Source organism: Leptosomus discolor, chromosome 3 (genome assembly GCF_034619465.1).
Source record: "Leptosomus discolor isolate bLepDis1 chromosome 3, bLepDis1.hap2, whole genome shotgun sequence".
In the NCBI taxonomy this organism is placed as follows: domain Eukaryota; kingdom Metazoa; phylum Chordata; class Aves; order Leptosomiformes; family Leptosomidae; genus Leptosomus; species Leptosomus discolor.
The window spans coordinates 2859318-2875624 of NC_141393.1; the positions used below are offsets into that span (position 1 = coordinate 2859318).

The 16307-nt window shown below is 51.9% G+C and overlaps 2 protein-coding genes across 2 annotated transcripts; both read left to right on the forward strand.

The window, feature by feature from the left end:
* Positions 1-665: 665 nt before the first annotated feature.
* On the forward strand, positions 666-9373 carry LRR1 (leucine rich repeat protein 1). The gene is made up of 4 exons (XM_086463091.1): positions 666-860; positions 958-1056; positions 5148-5875; positions 8460-9373. The coding sequence occupies exons 1-4, from the start codon at positions 666-668 to the stop codon at positions 8710-8712; spliced, it is 1275 nt and encodes a 424-aa protein (XP_086319217.1). The 3' UTR covers positions 8713-9373.
* A 3948-nt stretch (positions 9374-13321) lies between these two features.
* On the forward strand, positions 13322-14783 carry MGAT2 (alpha-1,6-mannosyl-glycoprotein 2-beta-N-acetylglucosaminyltransferase). The gene has a single exon (XM_009958762.2). It carries the CDS (start codon positions 13322-13324, stop codon positions 14654-14656), a length of 1335 nt encoding a protein of 444 aa, XP_009957064.2. The 3' UTR covers positions 14657-14783.
* Positions 14784-16307: the final 1524 nt, after the last annotated feature.

The following is a 16307-nucleotide window of genomic DNA, read 5'->3' on the forward strand; positions in this document are numbered from 1 at the left end:
CGTCCCCTCAGTTCCCCCGTGTCCCCTCACACCCGCCGTCCCCTCCGCTCCTCTATGTCCCCTCATACCCGCCGTCCCCACAGTTCCCCCGTATCCCCTCACGCCCGCCATCCCCTCAGCTCCTCCATGTCCCCTCACACCGACCGTCCCCTCAGCTCCCCCGTGTGCCCTCACACCCGCCATCCCCTCAGCTCCCCCGTGTGCCCTCACACCCGCCGTCCCCTCAGTTCCCCCGTGTCCCCTCACGCCCGCCATCCCCTCAGCTCCTCCATGTCCCCTCACACCGGCCGTCCCCGCAGTTCCCGCCCTGTCCCCTCACACCCGCCGCCGCCCTCAACTCTTCCCGCCGAGCCCAGCCGAGCGCCTCCTCCAGAGGGCGCCGGCGCCCAGCGCCGCGCTGAGGGCCCCTCGCTCGGGCTGCCCGCGGCTGCCGGTGCTACCGGTACCGCCGCCCTTTCCCCTCCCCTCCCTTTCCGCCCTGCGAGCCCTTCCGCCGGGCTGCCCCGCGCCCGCTGGCCGGTGGCGGGCGGGAGTCCCGGGAGCCAGGCATCGCGGTGGACGCCTGTGCGCGGAAAGCGCGGGAGGCCCCCGGGCGCCTCCGCGCCGCCCGCCCGCCCGCCCACCCTTGCGCGGGCCGTTGACCGGCGGCGGCGGGACGGGCGGCGATGCGGCTGCAGTGCGAGGTGGAGGTGGTCAGCCGGCTCCTGCCCACCTGCGGGCTGCGGGGCCGCGGCCGCGGGACAAGGGCGCTCCTCTCGCTCGGCCGTCCGCCCGGACGGGCGCGGGGAGGCGGCGGCGGCAGCGGCGGCGTTTACCTCATGGTGTGCACGGCACGGGACCGGGTCGGTGCTCGCTATAAGGTAGGGACGGCGGAGGACCGGACCGGGGAGGGGGGGAGCTGGGCGGGTCCTCCTCGTCCCGCCGCGGCTACTGAGCTCCCGCTGTGCCTCCTCGTAGGTGCAGGAGAACATCGAGCGGTTCTTCACCCGGTTCGTGGAGGAGGGCAAGGCCACCGTGCGCCTCCGGGAGCCCGCCGTGGACGTCTGCCTCAGCAAGGTGGGTGCGGGGGCCGCGGCTGGACACCGAGGAGGAATCGGTGCCGTGGCCGGGCTCGAAACCGAGCGGCGGGGCGGCTTGCCGGGGTGCCGGAGGGGCCCCGGTGGGTCCCCAGGGTGCCTGGCAAATGCCACCCTGCGACTGTGCCTTACCTTGATAGTCTTTGAGCTGCCACAGCTTTGGCAGAGGAGGTGTAAACGAGGCAGCGTGAAGGAGCTTGGCGTTGTACGGCCTCAACAGGCTGCAGCAACAGGGGGGATAGAAGGGAGCTCCCTCATTTTTGTGCCAGGAAGGCTGGGCCCAGCTTCTCTGCTGAGCTCTGTTCTGATTCTCCCTTCTGCTCCCTCTGGAGAAACAGTGGGAGAGGAAAAGTCCATGGTTCATGTTGTTCTTCGTGGCTTGTTTAGAGAAACAACTTTTTTCTTCTCTCAGATACAATATTTTGCTCTTTGGCCCTAAATTCTATGAAGCAGTTATTGCTTATGGTCTTTCTAATGAAAGAAAAATGGAGAATACTCTTGTCTCAGTGGACAAGCAGCATGCCTGCTGTGGTTGTCAAAGCTGGAGACACACGGTGTGGATCAGCAGTATAGGCACTGTCTTGTCGTAGTGCTTAGCTGATAGTAGGACTCGCCAATGTGTTTATTTACAGTTCATAGGACATTTGGAAACTGCAGTGTGTTTTAATAATGCTAAACTCAACAAAAATATCACGTATTAACGCTCAGTTGGTTTTTTTCTCTGCCAGGAATCTTTTGTAGCCTTGTAGAAGAGGAAAGTGGGACAGCTTTTCTAAAACCTTAGAGTTAGGATGAGTAAATGAAAGCAAATAATCTTGATTGCCTGTTTGGAAAATCATTTTGACTTTCTGTTGCAACTGTGATTCTTTGGCCTGAAGGAGATCCTTTCATAGTTTCCGTGGTGTCAGACTGAGCAGCTGTAATCACGAGAGGTGAAGCTTACTTACTCCCTCAAAAGCAGAATGCTTTCTCAAAGGGCCTGTCTAAGGAGAAATGCCCAGGCTGTGCTTAAACTGCAGCTGCCACAGGCACTGACAACAGTCTGGCCGGCGCGGAGGGGAGCTCGGGGCAGGTCTGCTTGAGAAACAGGGTGAACAAATCTGTGCTCAGGACGGTGACTTGCTGAAAAGGAAACAAATATGACCCAGCAAGGAAGAAAAAGCACGTATTTTATTGGGAATAAGACCAATAACTGAATATAAGCCTGAACATGGTTGTGGCAGCCCATGTTTTTGTAGAATGTGGCACGGTGCTGTGGTGATCTGGAAATACTTTGCATGGGTGAAGGCTGTGGTGGTGAGGACAGCAGCCTTAATTCGATGAAGATGGCACTTTGCCTTACGGGATTCAGTAGAAAAGAAGCAGCGTGTGTCCAAATCCAATGAAATGAAGTTTTTCTTGTCGGAAGCAAATGTGCTGCGTGTCTTGCAAATAACCAAAACTCACGTGTGTTGTGTTAGATCCAGAATAGCGGCGTGTTCGGCCTCCTTTACTCTGAACGTTTCTGCTGAAGTGTGAGAAGGCAAAAAGTTTTGTCTCGGAGGAGGCCTGTTGTATGAGGATCTACTCGTAGTATAAAATTGGAGAGGAAAGGTCTGTGTCTTGGGGCTACAAGGTCTAATTTAGGCCATTTATAGGGCCTGTAGGAAACTGTGTGACAGATGATTCTTTCGGTGTGGGGAGTAATTTAGTTAAGAACTGTGTCTGCTGTTTTCTGTACGAGAAGGTAGTCCGTGACGTTAGACTGAAAAGAAAGTCTCAACCAAATCTAACGAAACAGGAGTTAAAATAATGACCAGAGTTGCTCTGAGGAGGCTGGATCCTTGCTCCCCGTTTTTAGCCCTCATACTGTCAAGCTCCAGGAACAAATCCACTCAATTCTTCCAAAGCCAGTGATACTGGCTTTGGATATATTCCTCTCAAATTTGGATATATTCCTGTCAAATTTGGATATATTCTCTCATTTGGATATATTCCTCTCAAATGCTCCAAATCTGGAAGCCAAATTTAAGACGACTGATAACTTTTCTGTAGTGTTTCTGCTAGTCTTTCATGATTTCACTGCAGAAAGGCTTCTTAACTCTCAAAGATCAACAAAAGCTTTGTAGAAAGGAGATTTCCAGGTATGACCGTCCCGATTGCGTGCAATTACCATGCAAAACCCCACTGCTTGTACCCTGCCAGGCAGCGCGATTTGCCGCGTTCAGCCACATCAGAAATTAAGTTGAGAAACATCAGTCTGGAGCATTCAACCCTGGAGCAAAAATAATAAAGTCTCGGAGTTGGTTTTTTTTTTTTCCCTTCAGCAAGCCTGTGCCTGCTGCCCTGCACGCAAGGTCTGAAATCCACATCAGCTCTGACTGCCTTGCCATCATCCGTTCAGCTCTGAAACAAGGGACTTGTAAGGCATCGATGCAGATTAACCTCTTTTCCCAACACCTTTTCTGTGGTTGAGACTCCAGACTGGGGCAGAAAATTGTCCCGTGAGCTCTTCCAACTAATTCTTTGCTTTTTTCTTAGGTGCATCTTAGTGGTTTTTTCACCATACTCAAGGTTTCTCAACAACAAGGTTTACAGATACGCCATTGCCTTGACAAAAATATTGTGGAGGAAATTTGCCTCAAGGATCCAGCACACAAAGTATTCTTATTTTGAAGTCACGTGAACAGCCAGTAAACTTCTTAACAACCTAGAGCTTTTGGCTACAAGAAACGGGTATCTGTTGCATCTCACGCTTTGAGGTCAAAGAAATACGGCCTGTAACTCAGTTCTGATGTATAGTTCTGTATTTTACTTGGCCTTTATGGAGCTGGAGGACTTTTTCTCCTTACTTCTGAATTTACTTAGCTGTTTGTTACCCTCAGAAACATGACATGGAGTTACGGGGTGTCCCACAGCTACATGTTTTAGTCACCTTGGCTGAGATCGTGCATGTTGGTGGTCTTGGGCACGAAGGGGTTTGGCATGCAACTTCTGGATCACGTTGGCATCCAGAAGTCTCCAGGTTCATTGCTCTGCTGTGCTAGATGTTTACAGCACGTTACGTAAGCTGGTTCTGGACGCTCTAGAATTTAGTATAAACAAAATACATTCAGGGGCAAAAATGCTTCTGAGGCGCAGACGTGGGTGGCGCTAGGCTGGGGCAAGTTACAGCCGGGAGCGGAACGCAAACCTCCCGACTCTTGAAGCCGTGCCAAAACGCCAAGTTTGTTCTTTCCTGCAACGAGAGATGACTTTGACGTGTGTGGATGCGCCGTGCCTTTTATTTTAGAATTCACTTCATCGCTTAGTGTCTGTCAGCTGCGCGTCAGCTTGAGCAGAGACTTGCTGGAAAATTTAGAAGAGAAATATTTGGTCGGCCTCCTATTCGGAGAAGTTCATTATATCAGCACAGCAGATGTAGCGCAGCTTTCTTGACCTTTATTTAAAACACAGGTCATCTGATACTCCGCTAATTTGACACTTTGTCCTTGCTGCCATTATGTTGTGTCCCACCTAAAGCAAAATTGGTCGGTTTTTTGCAAATAATTATCCTCTTGTTTGATGCTGGCACAACCAGCCAGAGCTGTGTGTGACCAGAAGCGCTGACTGAACCTGCCTCGAAGCTTCCCACCTTCATGTTAAATCTAACCTCAGCTTCCATCCTTTTCCTTCCTAGCAACTTTCAGCAATTATTGCCTCGAGTTTTAGATCTCTGCTTTCCCCATGTGTGTTTCTATAAACTGTCCCTTTATCGTGTTGCAGGTTAGGAAGATCACAGTGCATCAGGCTTTTTTTTTTCTGGACTTTATTTTCAGCTGTGAATTCAGTGCTTTGTTCCTTTCCTGAGTAATGCAGCACGGTTTGTTTGATCTAGATTATTCAGAGAGGTCATAACGTCTCATTCAAATTGCCTGCCGTTTGTTCTTAAATACCGCAAACATCACGTCACCCTAATTAGCCCGAGTTGTTTCCCTTGCCCATTTCATTGCCCTGCTGAGTTAGTACGTGTGCAAAATAGTTCAGAAAGTGTTAGTACAAACGAGCGCGAGAATAATGAACTTTTAATTCCACATTTGTGTTTTCCTGTAGGCAAATGCCAGCAATTTAAAGAATTTCCTTTCAGCTGTGAGACTGGCTCACCAAGGGACCGACATAGGAGCTCTCCCGCTCTCAGCACTGGTACCAGCAAAGACCTCAGAAGTCGAAAAACCCAAGACAAAAATGATCATAACTTCAAGAAGGGACTATCCTCTCACCAAAAACTTTCCTTACTCCCTCGAGCATCTCCAAGCCTCGTACTGCAAACTCGCTCGGATCGACACGCGGGTGCTTTGTTTGAAGAAACTCCGAAAACTAGACCTAAGTCATAACCATATTAAGCAGCTGCCGGCTACTATTGGTGACCTGACCTGTCTTCAGGAGCTGAATTTGCACGACAATCACCTGGAGTCCTTCAGCGGGGCTCTGTGCAACTCCACCCTTCAGAAATCCCTTCAGTTCTTGGACCTCAGCCAAAACAAAATTAAAGCACTTCCCATTCAGTTTTGCCAGCTGCGAGAACTCGTTAATTTAAAGCTCGATGACAATGAGTTGATTAGGTTGCCGTTCAAGATTGGCCAGTTAGATCATCTACGCTTTCTGTCGGCAGCTCGAAACAAACTTCCTTTCCTACCCAGTGATTTTAGGAAACTCTGTCTTGAGAACTTGGATCTCTTTGGAAATCCTTTCGAACAGCCTAATCCGCTCGTTCCCAACATACAACTGAAAATCCCATTGACTTTATTAGAGTGTGCTGCAAGAGCAACCGTCAATTACAGGTAAGGGCACGATGGGTACACACTGCACCTATCCTGTGCCAAACCGGTCAAGTCTAAACTCTCCTGACGTTGTTGTTCTTTCTCCGGTCAGTGGCTACTGCTCTTCAGCTGTTAAAAATCGTAAGGTTAAAGTTGCTTTTACCCTTGTAAAATCACCCCTTTGTCATACACAGTATAGAGATATAAAATGCAGGAAATTGGTGACTTGGAAGCCTGTAGAGCAAGCTGGAGGTTGAAACGGGTTTACCCACGAAACAGGGGCACTGTAGCAGAATATTCTTGCCCAGCCGTGGGAAAAGAGGATCAGTTCCACAACCCTGAACCCCTCCTGGCGTTTTGTACTGCGGAGCTCACGTGACGGCGTGTTTTGTGGCACGGATCGTATTTTGTGTTGGGCTCTAGCTTGGAAATGGCTTTCAGACGTGGTCGCCCTTCATCTTGGGCTCGCATGGAAGTCACTAAACCTGCGTGTAGTGCCCGTTAGCCTGTCACTGTCCCCTCCCGTGCGAGAACAGCGTGGTGGCAAAAGGTCACCTTCTACCATCCAGCTCCCAGTTACAGACACGGGGCGGCCTGCCTCTGCTGGAGGTGGGAAAGCTGAGTAGTGTCAGAAAGGTCCCTTCTCGGGTGACGCCACCTCTGCCTAGGTGAGGTGGCTTCTCAGGGGGTGTCACGCTGGAGTTGGCGTTACCTGCTGCAGGCTTCTCGAGGGAGGGGGTTCTCTCTTACCCGGAGAAGTTCTGAGGTAATTTTAAAATTATTATTTCACCAAGTCATCCTTGCCAGGCTGCTGTTCGTTATCAGTTTTCCCCCCTTCCCCCACGCCGCTTACAGAGCTCTGCCTGCGAACCTCCCGGTACCAGCTGCTGCTACTCCCACCCTGTTCTGGGTGGAGAAGGGAGGAAGAAGATGGAAAAGAGTCACGGGTACAGAAAGGGGGGTGAGAGACAGACTTGAAGTGTTCCCAATCTACCTTCTGTGCCCATTCCTGCCTCGGGGGTGGGGAGCGCCCTGTAAACCTGGGTTAATTGCTCAGAAGTCTGTGCTAAAGGTGTCCGCAGGCATGCAGGGCACGCCCTGGAAATGAGCTGAGCCACCAAAGGTTCTGCTGCAAATCTCACCCACTTCTGACCTTGCTGATTTTATTAGAGCAATTAAACTCCACGGGTCTCCTTTCCCAACTTGACAGAAATTGCAGTGGGTTTTGATACAAATACTATTAAGGCATGGGTTGTTTTTTTATTCTAAAGAGAATATAATCCCTCAACACTGGTCAGATTTTGGTGCTCGGTTATATGACCAGAGCACCTCAGGATACCTCGTCGTTAGCCCAGCCCCTGGCCCCGTGCAGCAGGCTGTAAGAAAATGGCACCGCCCGGAACAAAAAAGCACTTTCTGCTCCGGGAGTGTCGGTGAGACAAGGGGCAGTGGGGACAGTCCCCTTGCCCACGGGGCTGTGATTTTCAGGAGACAGCATAGAGTGGTCTTGATTATCTTACGTGGGAAAGAAAGAAAGAAAAGACTAAAAAACAGGCAGCAGACATTCTGTTCTGTCTGACATCCACTGGAGGTGGGAATTACCAAAGAATGAGGAACGGGAGTGATGATGGGTTGTAAAAACCTTGAGAAAGGAAGAAAACAGAAGGAGGGAAAATGCAAAAGCAAATGTTTGGAAATCAGTCTTCGTGGTGGCGTTCTGGGCAAGTGCCAGAGCTGTGATTATGCTTTTCCTGACCGGAAAAAACGGATGTGATGTCCTGAAATTGCGGTAGGGGAAAAAAAAAAAAACCCACAGGAGCTTTAGCTATGTAAATGACGGTGTGTAGAAAGAATTGGGAGTATGTAGGTGTAGTCAGGATGTGAGTCAGTGAGACCTGTTCTGTGTGGCTGGAGCGGCAGCTGGGCACTGGGGATACCCACGCTTTGAAGTACGTGAGGGCAATTATTTCGTTTGTACCCCAAACACAGAGCCACTCTGCTGTGAGTTGAAAAAGCAGCAATTCTCATTCCTGTCTCTGGATGTCGTTATTGACATGAGGGACGAAAAGAGCACTCCATCAAGAGAAATTGCCTGCAATGTAGTACCACTGTAAAAAGGCTCGTTTTATCTCCCGTTTCCTGTGGATACGGTGTTTTTACACTGCTACCACTTCTTCACGTTAGAGAGCGAGGAGTAAATTGTGGGTGTTTTGTCAGGCCAGGGTGAAATATAGAGATCTTCCTGGGTAATGTGAGGGAAGAGCAGGTAGGTGCCCAGTTGTCTCGTTAATCTTCTTTTTAATTCGCTGGTTCTCTATACACGGGCTGTTAGGATTTGTGTGAAATCCCTGGTTCTCGTTGCAGCGTCTCCTGGAGTTCAGGTCCTTGGTACTTAGGGGTCAGTGACACGGCTGCATGTGTCTTCAGTGACCGTCTTGGAAAGTGGCATTAAATTCCTAACCAGTCCGGTACCAAATTTCAATTTTGCCTTGTCTGTGGTCTCAGAAAGGTGTTTTGCCCAGCTGGTGCATATGGCGAGTCACTGCGCTGGAGTGACGTGGGTTAATTTTGTAGTGACTTCACACTCGCTCCTCTTGTCCGACAGAATCCCTTACGGTTCTCACCTCCTCCCTTCTCACCTTTGCGAAGATCTGGAAGTGGCCAAAACGTGCCAGTGTGGAAGCGCCTGCCTGAGCAGCTTCATTCAGATCACGGTGACCATGAACCTCCATCACGTAGCTCACACCGTGGTCCTCGTGGATAACATGGGAGGTACGGAAGCCCCCATCATCTGCTACTTCTGTTCTCTTGACTGCTACTCCCAGTTCCTGGACAGGTACCTGCAGAGTAACGGGTGACCGTTACTGGGTCGAAAGCTCTGCCTGAAGTTCTGCCCAGCGACGGAGGAACCTGACATTCTTTTCTGCTTGTTACGCACACGTGCTGTCACGGGGCGTTTGCTGCGCGTCAGTCTTGCAGCGAGGGGCACCCTCAGCCTGGTCCTTGGCCTGACTGTTCCTCCACCGCTAGAATCTCTCTTTGGTTGGAATAAAAAGCGCTGCTTAGCTTGAATGAATCTTCCTTAGAATGTATTTTGCTTGCTTTTCCCTGTTAACTGTGACTTTGTTCGGAGCATGGCGACTTGTTTTCTTTTGTTCCGTGGCGCGAGTCGTTCCTTCTGGCAAGGGGAAGGCAGGTGAGGGCAGGTCAGACTGCTTCGCTCGCTGACGCTGGGGGCTCTGACCTCTGCCCGCACAAGACCCCTGCGTTGGCTTCACCACCGGCCTGGACTCTCCCGACTCGTTTACTCGAGAGCGACTCGGTCGGCTGCTATGAGGAGTAATGACGGTGGGAGCAGTTCAAAGCGGGTCATGTCATTCCGGGTGCTTCTCTTCAAAAAGTTCTGTTAGAGCATTCTCACTTCAAGCAGGGACCAGCAGTGCTGGGTTTTTACCAGAGCAAGTCCTTTTGGTTTTATCTCTTTGTGATACGAGAAATGTCTTTTTTTAAACATGTGACCTAAACTTCCGTTTCGTAACTCTCATGTTTTAAAGATTCTTGAATTGTTCACTGTGTCAATTTAATAAATTTTGAAACCCAACGTGAGTTGTGTTTTCTCTAATGAGTTTTTCATCCAGGGTATTCTAGAGATCAGCTCCTTCCCCGGTGAAGATGCCGAAATACTAGAGAGTAGCCACACACCCTTATTTCACGTCTTCGGCCGGTCCGTGGCTGGGGCGCGGAAACAGTTTGGAACAAAATTCCCTTGGGAAGTCTTGAGGCATCCCCGCCCCTGGGATGTGTGCTGGCTTGGAGGGAGCACGTTACGCTGTTAGTTTTGAAGCGGTGTTGACTGAATGACACGCTTTGCATCTCTTGGGCCACAGATAAGTACACCGCTGGGGCGATTCTGTGCGGTTTCAGTGGGAAAAGGAGACCTTTGTAGTTACTGAGGGCAGGACTGCCCTCGCCTGGGCTTCAAGCTCCAGCAAAACACGACGTGCAGCACGAGGAGCAGCCCGAGAGGCGGCGGCAGCTTTGGAAGAACGTACTGGCTGGCAGGTATGACGTAAGGTCTCCTGCCTGAGCACCACCTTCATCCGCAGTTTAAAAATCATCAGTTTCAAACTCTTTTGACTAATGTGAGACGTTTGCAGCAGAAATAAATCTTGGGGCACGCCTGCTGAAGGGCTTTGCTCTGACAAGGCCAAGAGCTGCGTTTTCCTGAGGAAGAGGAACCTTTATTCTAGAAATATTGTCAGTAAAACTTTCTGTGAATGTCCAAATAACTTGACTGTGTTCTTTTCGTACAGTATTTGCAAAACAGTAGCTTTGAAGCGACTGCAGGAAGATCGGGATGAATCATCCCTTCTACGCTGCTCTTCAACTACAGAGGGCTGGGGAAGGGGGAAGCCAAGGGTGCCTCTTCACCTCGACACCGATCTGCGGGAAGCCCTGCAGAGGTGACCCCAGGAGGTTTAAATAGCCCCATGCTGATGCTGTTGGAAAGGGAGCGAGACCTCGTCCTGATTGCAGCCGCCCGAAGAGTACTCGTTTGGAAAAATACCTCGTAGGTGGAGGGTGGGATCAAGAGGAGGGAAGTGGGGTAGGCAGGGAACTTTGGCCTCCTGTGGGACCCCTCAGGAATTTGAGAGGGAGACGTGTGGGTGGCTGTGCAGCCCGGGCGGAGGAGGGATCCGCACCTGCGAGCGAGGGGGAGGCTGTGGAGTCCGGCCCGAGCCCTGCTGTGCTGGGAGGAGGGATCAGCTGGGGGGGGTTCAAGGCCAAGGTGAAGAGCGCAGCCTCTCGTGGAGGCATGGGAAGGGGGCTGCGAACTGCGGGAAGGGGCTTCTTGTCCGGGAATGTTTTGCTGTCAGCTCTGCACATGCTGCTGGGTTGGGTGTTTTAAATTGCAGCTTCATCCCAGAGGCAGCAAGGGATTGTCTGTTGTCTGATACCGCGTGTGCGTGGCCCGACTGCCGTGCCTTGGGCTTTTCGTAGAGAAAATGGGACCAGGCAAAAACTTAAGTGTAAGAAACTGTTCTACCTCATTTAACATACAGGTGGGGAGCTCTGCGGGGCCATTTACGTAGCGTTTCCCATCTGTAGCAACATGATCTGATCAAATCAAACCAACCTAATCGCAGAGACCAGCCTCTCTCTTTTAAGGAGGGCTTTTTTTTTTGTTTTAATGCCTCGCTTGAAAACCACCAGTTGTACCTGGGCGATACGGAGAAACTTGGGGAGTTATGCCAAGCCCAGCTGTGGTCAGAAAAGGTCAAGCTGTGAAACTGTCGTTAAAAAAGCGTCCTAAACACAGAAGCATCGCTCCGCTCCCTTCCCTTAAGGCCGTGCCCAAGAAGTTTGGCGTTTGCCTCGGACAGTGCGGAGTCGAGCACCGCGGGGCTTCGTCTCACCGGATTAAAGCAGCCCGTGGCTCTCACCCGGACTCTGAGGGCCATGGCTGAAGCGAGACGCTCTGAAACGCACCCGAAACCTGCACTTCGCCGTCCCGCCCGGGGGAAGACGCCCCGATGGCAGATCTCGACTTGATACCCCCGAACGCCGCGGCAAGCAGGGCAAGGGCAGGGCGGATCCTTCTGCAACGGGCCCCGTGCTGCCGGGCCGATACCCCTTTGCATCGCCCCGGCGCTCTGCGGCCTTTACCGCGTTTCTCCCTACGCTGTGACCCACCAGGACGGCTGTCGGGTTCGTGGGGCTGCAGGGGTAGAGCTCCCCTCCTCCCGTGGGTCGCAGGGTCCGCTATGGGTGAGGGCACCTGATGGCAGGCGCCGGGGCGCGGAGCTGTCGCCAAACTTCGCGGCCAGCCCGTGAAGAGAGAAGGGAGAAGGGCTGGGACACAAAGTACCGAATGACAAGAGTCATTCCTGCAACTGTAATTGTGAATTATTATTCTTGTCACTTCAGAATTATTATTATAGATTAGTCTTCCAAATCTAGAATTAATTAGAACTGCTATTCTTGTAATTCTTGAATTTCGTATTCTTCTTGTAATTATACAATTATTTTATTATATTCTTGTAATTTTAGAATGATTGTAATTATATTCTTCTAAATCTAGAATTACTGTCTGCTCTTCTTGTAATTCTAGAATTATGTATTATTCTTGTAATTACAGAATTATTTATGTGTTATTCTTGCAATTCTAGAATTACTTTACTCTTGCAATTCTAGAACTATTTTCTTGTCTTGAAATTCTAGTGACTTTTAAGCTTCTTATTCTTGCAATGCTAGAATTTTTCTTTCTTTACTCCCACAATCCTAGATTTTCTTGTATTCTTGTAATTCTAGAGTAATTTTTAAACGTGTTCTTGCAATTCTAGAATTTTCTTGTGTTCTTGCAGTTCTAGTGATTTTGAAAGGTATTATTCTTGCAATCCTAGAATTCCTTTCTTACCTTACTCTTCCAATCCTAGAATTATTTTTTGGTATTCTTGCAATTCTAGGCTGATTTTAAATGTGGTGGTCTTGCAATTCTAGACTTACTTTATCTTGACATTCTAGAATTTTTTTAATTGCAATTCTAGAGTCACTTTTAAACGTATTATTCTAGCAATTCTAGAATTTTCTCACCTTACTCTTGCAACACTACAATTATTTTCTTGTAGTCTTGCAACTCTAAATGATTTTCTTCTTCTATATTATTCCTGTCTATAATCTAGAATAAATCTGTTCTCGCAGTTCCAGAATTTGTTAGCCTCGCAAGCCTAGAATTCATTTCTTATTCTAGAATTTTATTATTCTTTCACGTCTAGCCTGGTTTCATCTTACCCTCCCAACCCCAGAATTATTCCCTTGGGTTCTCGCAGTCCTAGGCTGATTTTTAAACTTCTGGCAATCGCAGAATTATTTCCCACCTTCTTCCAACTCTGCCCTGATGCTCTCACGCGTCACGCGCCCAAATCCACAATTATCACCGTCATTCTGGCAAACTGCGGGTGATTTTATCATCCTCCTTCTTGCCGTTGTACAACCTCCTCCCTCACTCTGCCGCCTCCTGAAGGATTTTCCTCTCCCAGCCCCATTCCTGCCACTTCCAACGCGCTTGGCTTAATGACCACACACCCCCCCCACCCCCAATTACCGCTGGCCAATCACAGCAAAGCATCTCTCGGCGGGAAAAAGACCGGGGCCGAGAGGCGGGCGGCGCTGCGGGACGGACCCTCCGAGGCCACCCGCACCGCCGCCCGCCTCCCGCCCAATGCGCCGCTGCGCCTGCGCAACCCCGCCTTCCCCACCCCCCCCCGCCCTCACCCCAGCGGAAGCCCTTCCGAGCGACGCCGCCGCCGCCCAATAGCACGGCGCCGTCCCTGCCACCGCTCACCCTATGGCGTGAGGCGACGTGTGCGCGTGGGGCGGCGGCGGCGCGCGCGCGCTGCCTGCGGGAGCGGCGGCGGCGGCGGCGGGAGGGCGGCGGTGAACGGCGGCCGCCGCCGCCGGGGAAGGATGCGGCTGCGGATCTACAAGCGGAAGGTGTTGCTGCTGGCGCTGGCGCTGGCGGTGTGTGCGCTGGCGCTGTGGGGAAGCGGCGGCGGCGGCGGGCGGAGGCGGCAGCAGCAGCAGCAGCAGCAGCAGCAACGGGGCGGTACCGGTATCACCGGGGACCCGCCGCGGGTCAGCGAACCACCGCGTCGTTCCGCTGTTAACGTCTCCAGTGTCTCTCCGGTAGCGCCGGTGCTGAGCGAGAACGGGACGTTGAGTTACCGTTCGCTCGTTTACCGATTGAACTTCGACCAACCGGTGCGGAACGCCGGGCGCTTCCCTCCGCGTTCCTCCGCCGCCGACGTGGTGCTGGTGGTGCAGGTGCACGATCGAGCCGAGCACCTGCGGTTGTTGCTGGAGTCGCTGCGGAGGGCGGCGGGAGTGGAGAACGTGCTGTTGGTGCTGAGCCACGACCTGTGGACCGAAGAGCTCAACCGGCTGGCGGCGAGCGTGGACTTCTGCCCCGTCCTCCAGGTCTTCTTCCCCTTCAGCATCCAACTCTACCCCCGCGAATTCCCCGGCCACGACCCCCGCGATTGTCCCCGCGACGTGGGCAAGGCGGCGGCCCTGCGCCTGGGCTGCATCAACGCCGAGTACCCCGACTCTTTCGGGCACTACCGCGAAGCTCGCTTCTCCCAGACCAAGCACCACTGGTGGTGGAAGCTGCATTTCGTCTGGGAGCGGGTGCGGGCGCTGCGGGAGCACGCCGGGCCCGTCCTCTTCTTGGAGGAGGATCACTACCTGGCGCCCGACTTCTACCACGTCCTCAAAAAGCTCTGGGCCCTGCGCGAGCAGGAGTGCCCCGAGTGCCAGATCGTTTCCCTGGGCACCTACAGCCCCGTCCGCGGCGGTTTCGCCGGCCGCGCCGACAAGGTGGAGATGAAGACGTGGAAGTCCACCGAGCACAACATGGGCATGGCCTTCGGCAGAGACACCTACCAGAAGCTCATCGAGTGCACGGACGCCTTCTGCACCTACGATGACTACAACTGGGACTGGACTCTGCAGCACTTGACTGTCTCTTGTCTTCCAAAGTTCTGGAAAGTGCTGGTTCCCGAAATCCCCAGGATTTTTCACACGGGGGACTGCGGCATGCACCACAAGAAATCCTGCAGACCGTCCACCCAGAGTGCCAAAATCGACTCTCTCTTGAACAGCAACCAACAGTACCTGTTTCCCGAAACGATGAGTGTCAGTAAAAGGTACTCCATGGCACCCCTGTCCCCTCATGTGAAAAACGGAGGGTGGGGAGACATTAGGGACCACGAACTCTGTAAAAGTTACCGCAGACTTCAGTGAGGATCGTTCTCGCAGCCTTTTTCTTTCTGAGTTGTTCCATACTGTCTTTTACAGGCGCACACGTGTATAAAAAAGCATTTATGAGTTGGTTTCTGCTTTAATATGAATAAACATCCTTGTAAAAGGTGTCCCAAAATAGTAATCTTTCGTGTTCGGCAACCACCTTTTGGAAACGGGTTACTCGCTGATGCCGGGCCGCTTGGGGCTGAAAGGGACCGCTCCTGTGTTTGCTGGGAGGAGGAGGAGGAGAAAACTTGTGTTTAAGTGCATCTTTTCTGGTGCTTTTCGTGCTCTGGTGTGGGGTTTTCCCCCCATTTTCCCCCCACTGGGGCAGAGCAGTGGTGCCCGCGCCTCCTGCCCAGGGTCGCCTCATGCCCGCGTCCTGGTTTGGTTGCGATGCGTTGATGAATATATGAAGGAAAAAAAAAAAAAAAATCATTGTTTTTACTACAATGTAGATAAATATACGATTTTTTTAGTTCTGCCAAAAATAAAATCGAGTTGTTTTGTAATACCAGAGAAGTTCTTGATTCTCACAAAAAGATGATGTCATCTTGCGTTGCTAGAAAGTGAGGACCGGGCCGGGGGGGGGGGGGGGGGGGGGAGGGGAGGGCGTCTTTAATCCGGAGGGCTAAACACAGGCCATCACCCCTTGTAGGAGTGTGCACTTAACTTCATTAGTTTTTTAATGATACTCGCTAATTGAGGCAGAACAGAGGAACGAGTGCGTGGCGCGACACCTCTTTGTTTGGCTCCAAAAAAAAAAAAAAAAGAAGTTTGCTTTCAGATTAGTCAGCTGTGTGAGCGACCAGTCAAAAATACTGCTGTGTAATGGGAACGCGCCGCCCCGGAGCGGGGAGCCGTGAACGGGAGCGAGCAGAGCCGCTCGCTCCCACCCAACGCTCCCTCGCCTGTTTTCAGGCCGAGGGTACGAGACGGCGTTAGCGGCTCCGCTTTGGAGCACCACGGGCAGCAGCACCACGTAAGGAGGTTGTTTGTCGAGGTACGTTAAGAGAAAGAAACCACCGCGCTGCGGTGACGGACGGGCAATAGTTTTAGATTTTATACCAGGAGATTTGGAGGGGGGCGGGGCGGGGGGGGGGAAGCTTCATTGAATTGGAGAGAAGAGGGTTGGTGCTCTTTGGCCTCTGGCTACAAGTTCCTTTGAAGGGGAGGGCGTGCAGGCAGGCTTGCCTTTTACCACCCTGCGACACCTACTTTGCAGGTTGTGAGTACGGCGGTTCAACAACGCAGCCAAGTTTTGTGAAACGCTGCGCAGGTCTTTATTTTGCCCACGATAAGATGCTGGGTTTTTCCTCCAGGGGTAACTGAACCGCCACGATTTTGTACCAGCTTTGGTACTTGCTCCGTTTTCATAGTTTCCCGCAGTCAGGGCTGATGCTGGAAAAGCTCTGCCGGGGCCTCGGCCCTTGGATACCCCCCTGCAAGGAGCTGCGTGACTCGATGGGGGTTCAGCCGACCCCCGCAAACCGCTCGCCCGCCTTCAGCTGGGTCGGTGCTGGCGTAGAGGGGAGGGCAGATGCTTTTGGCAGCTGTGGCTTCCGCTGCACTCACAAAAGTAAAGTTCACACCACGTACCCCTGCTGCGAGCACTCGGGTTTAACAGAGAAATAGAAAAGCAATCCCAGAG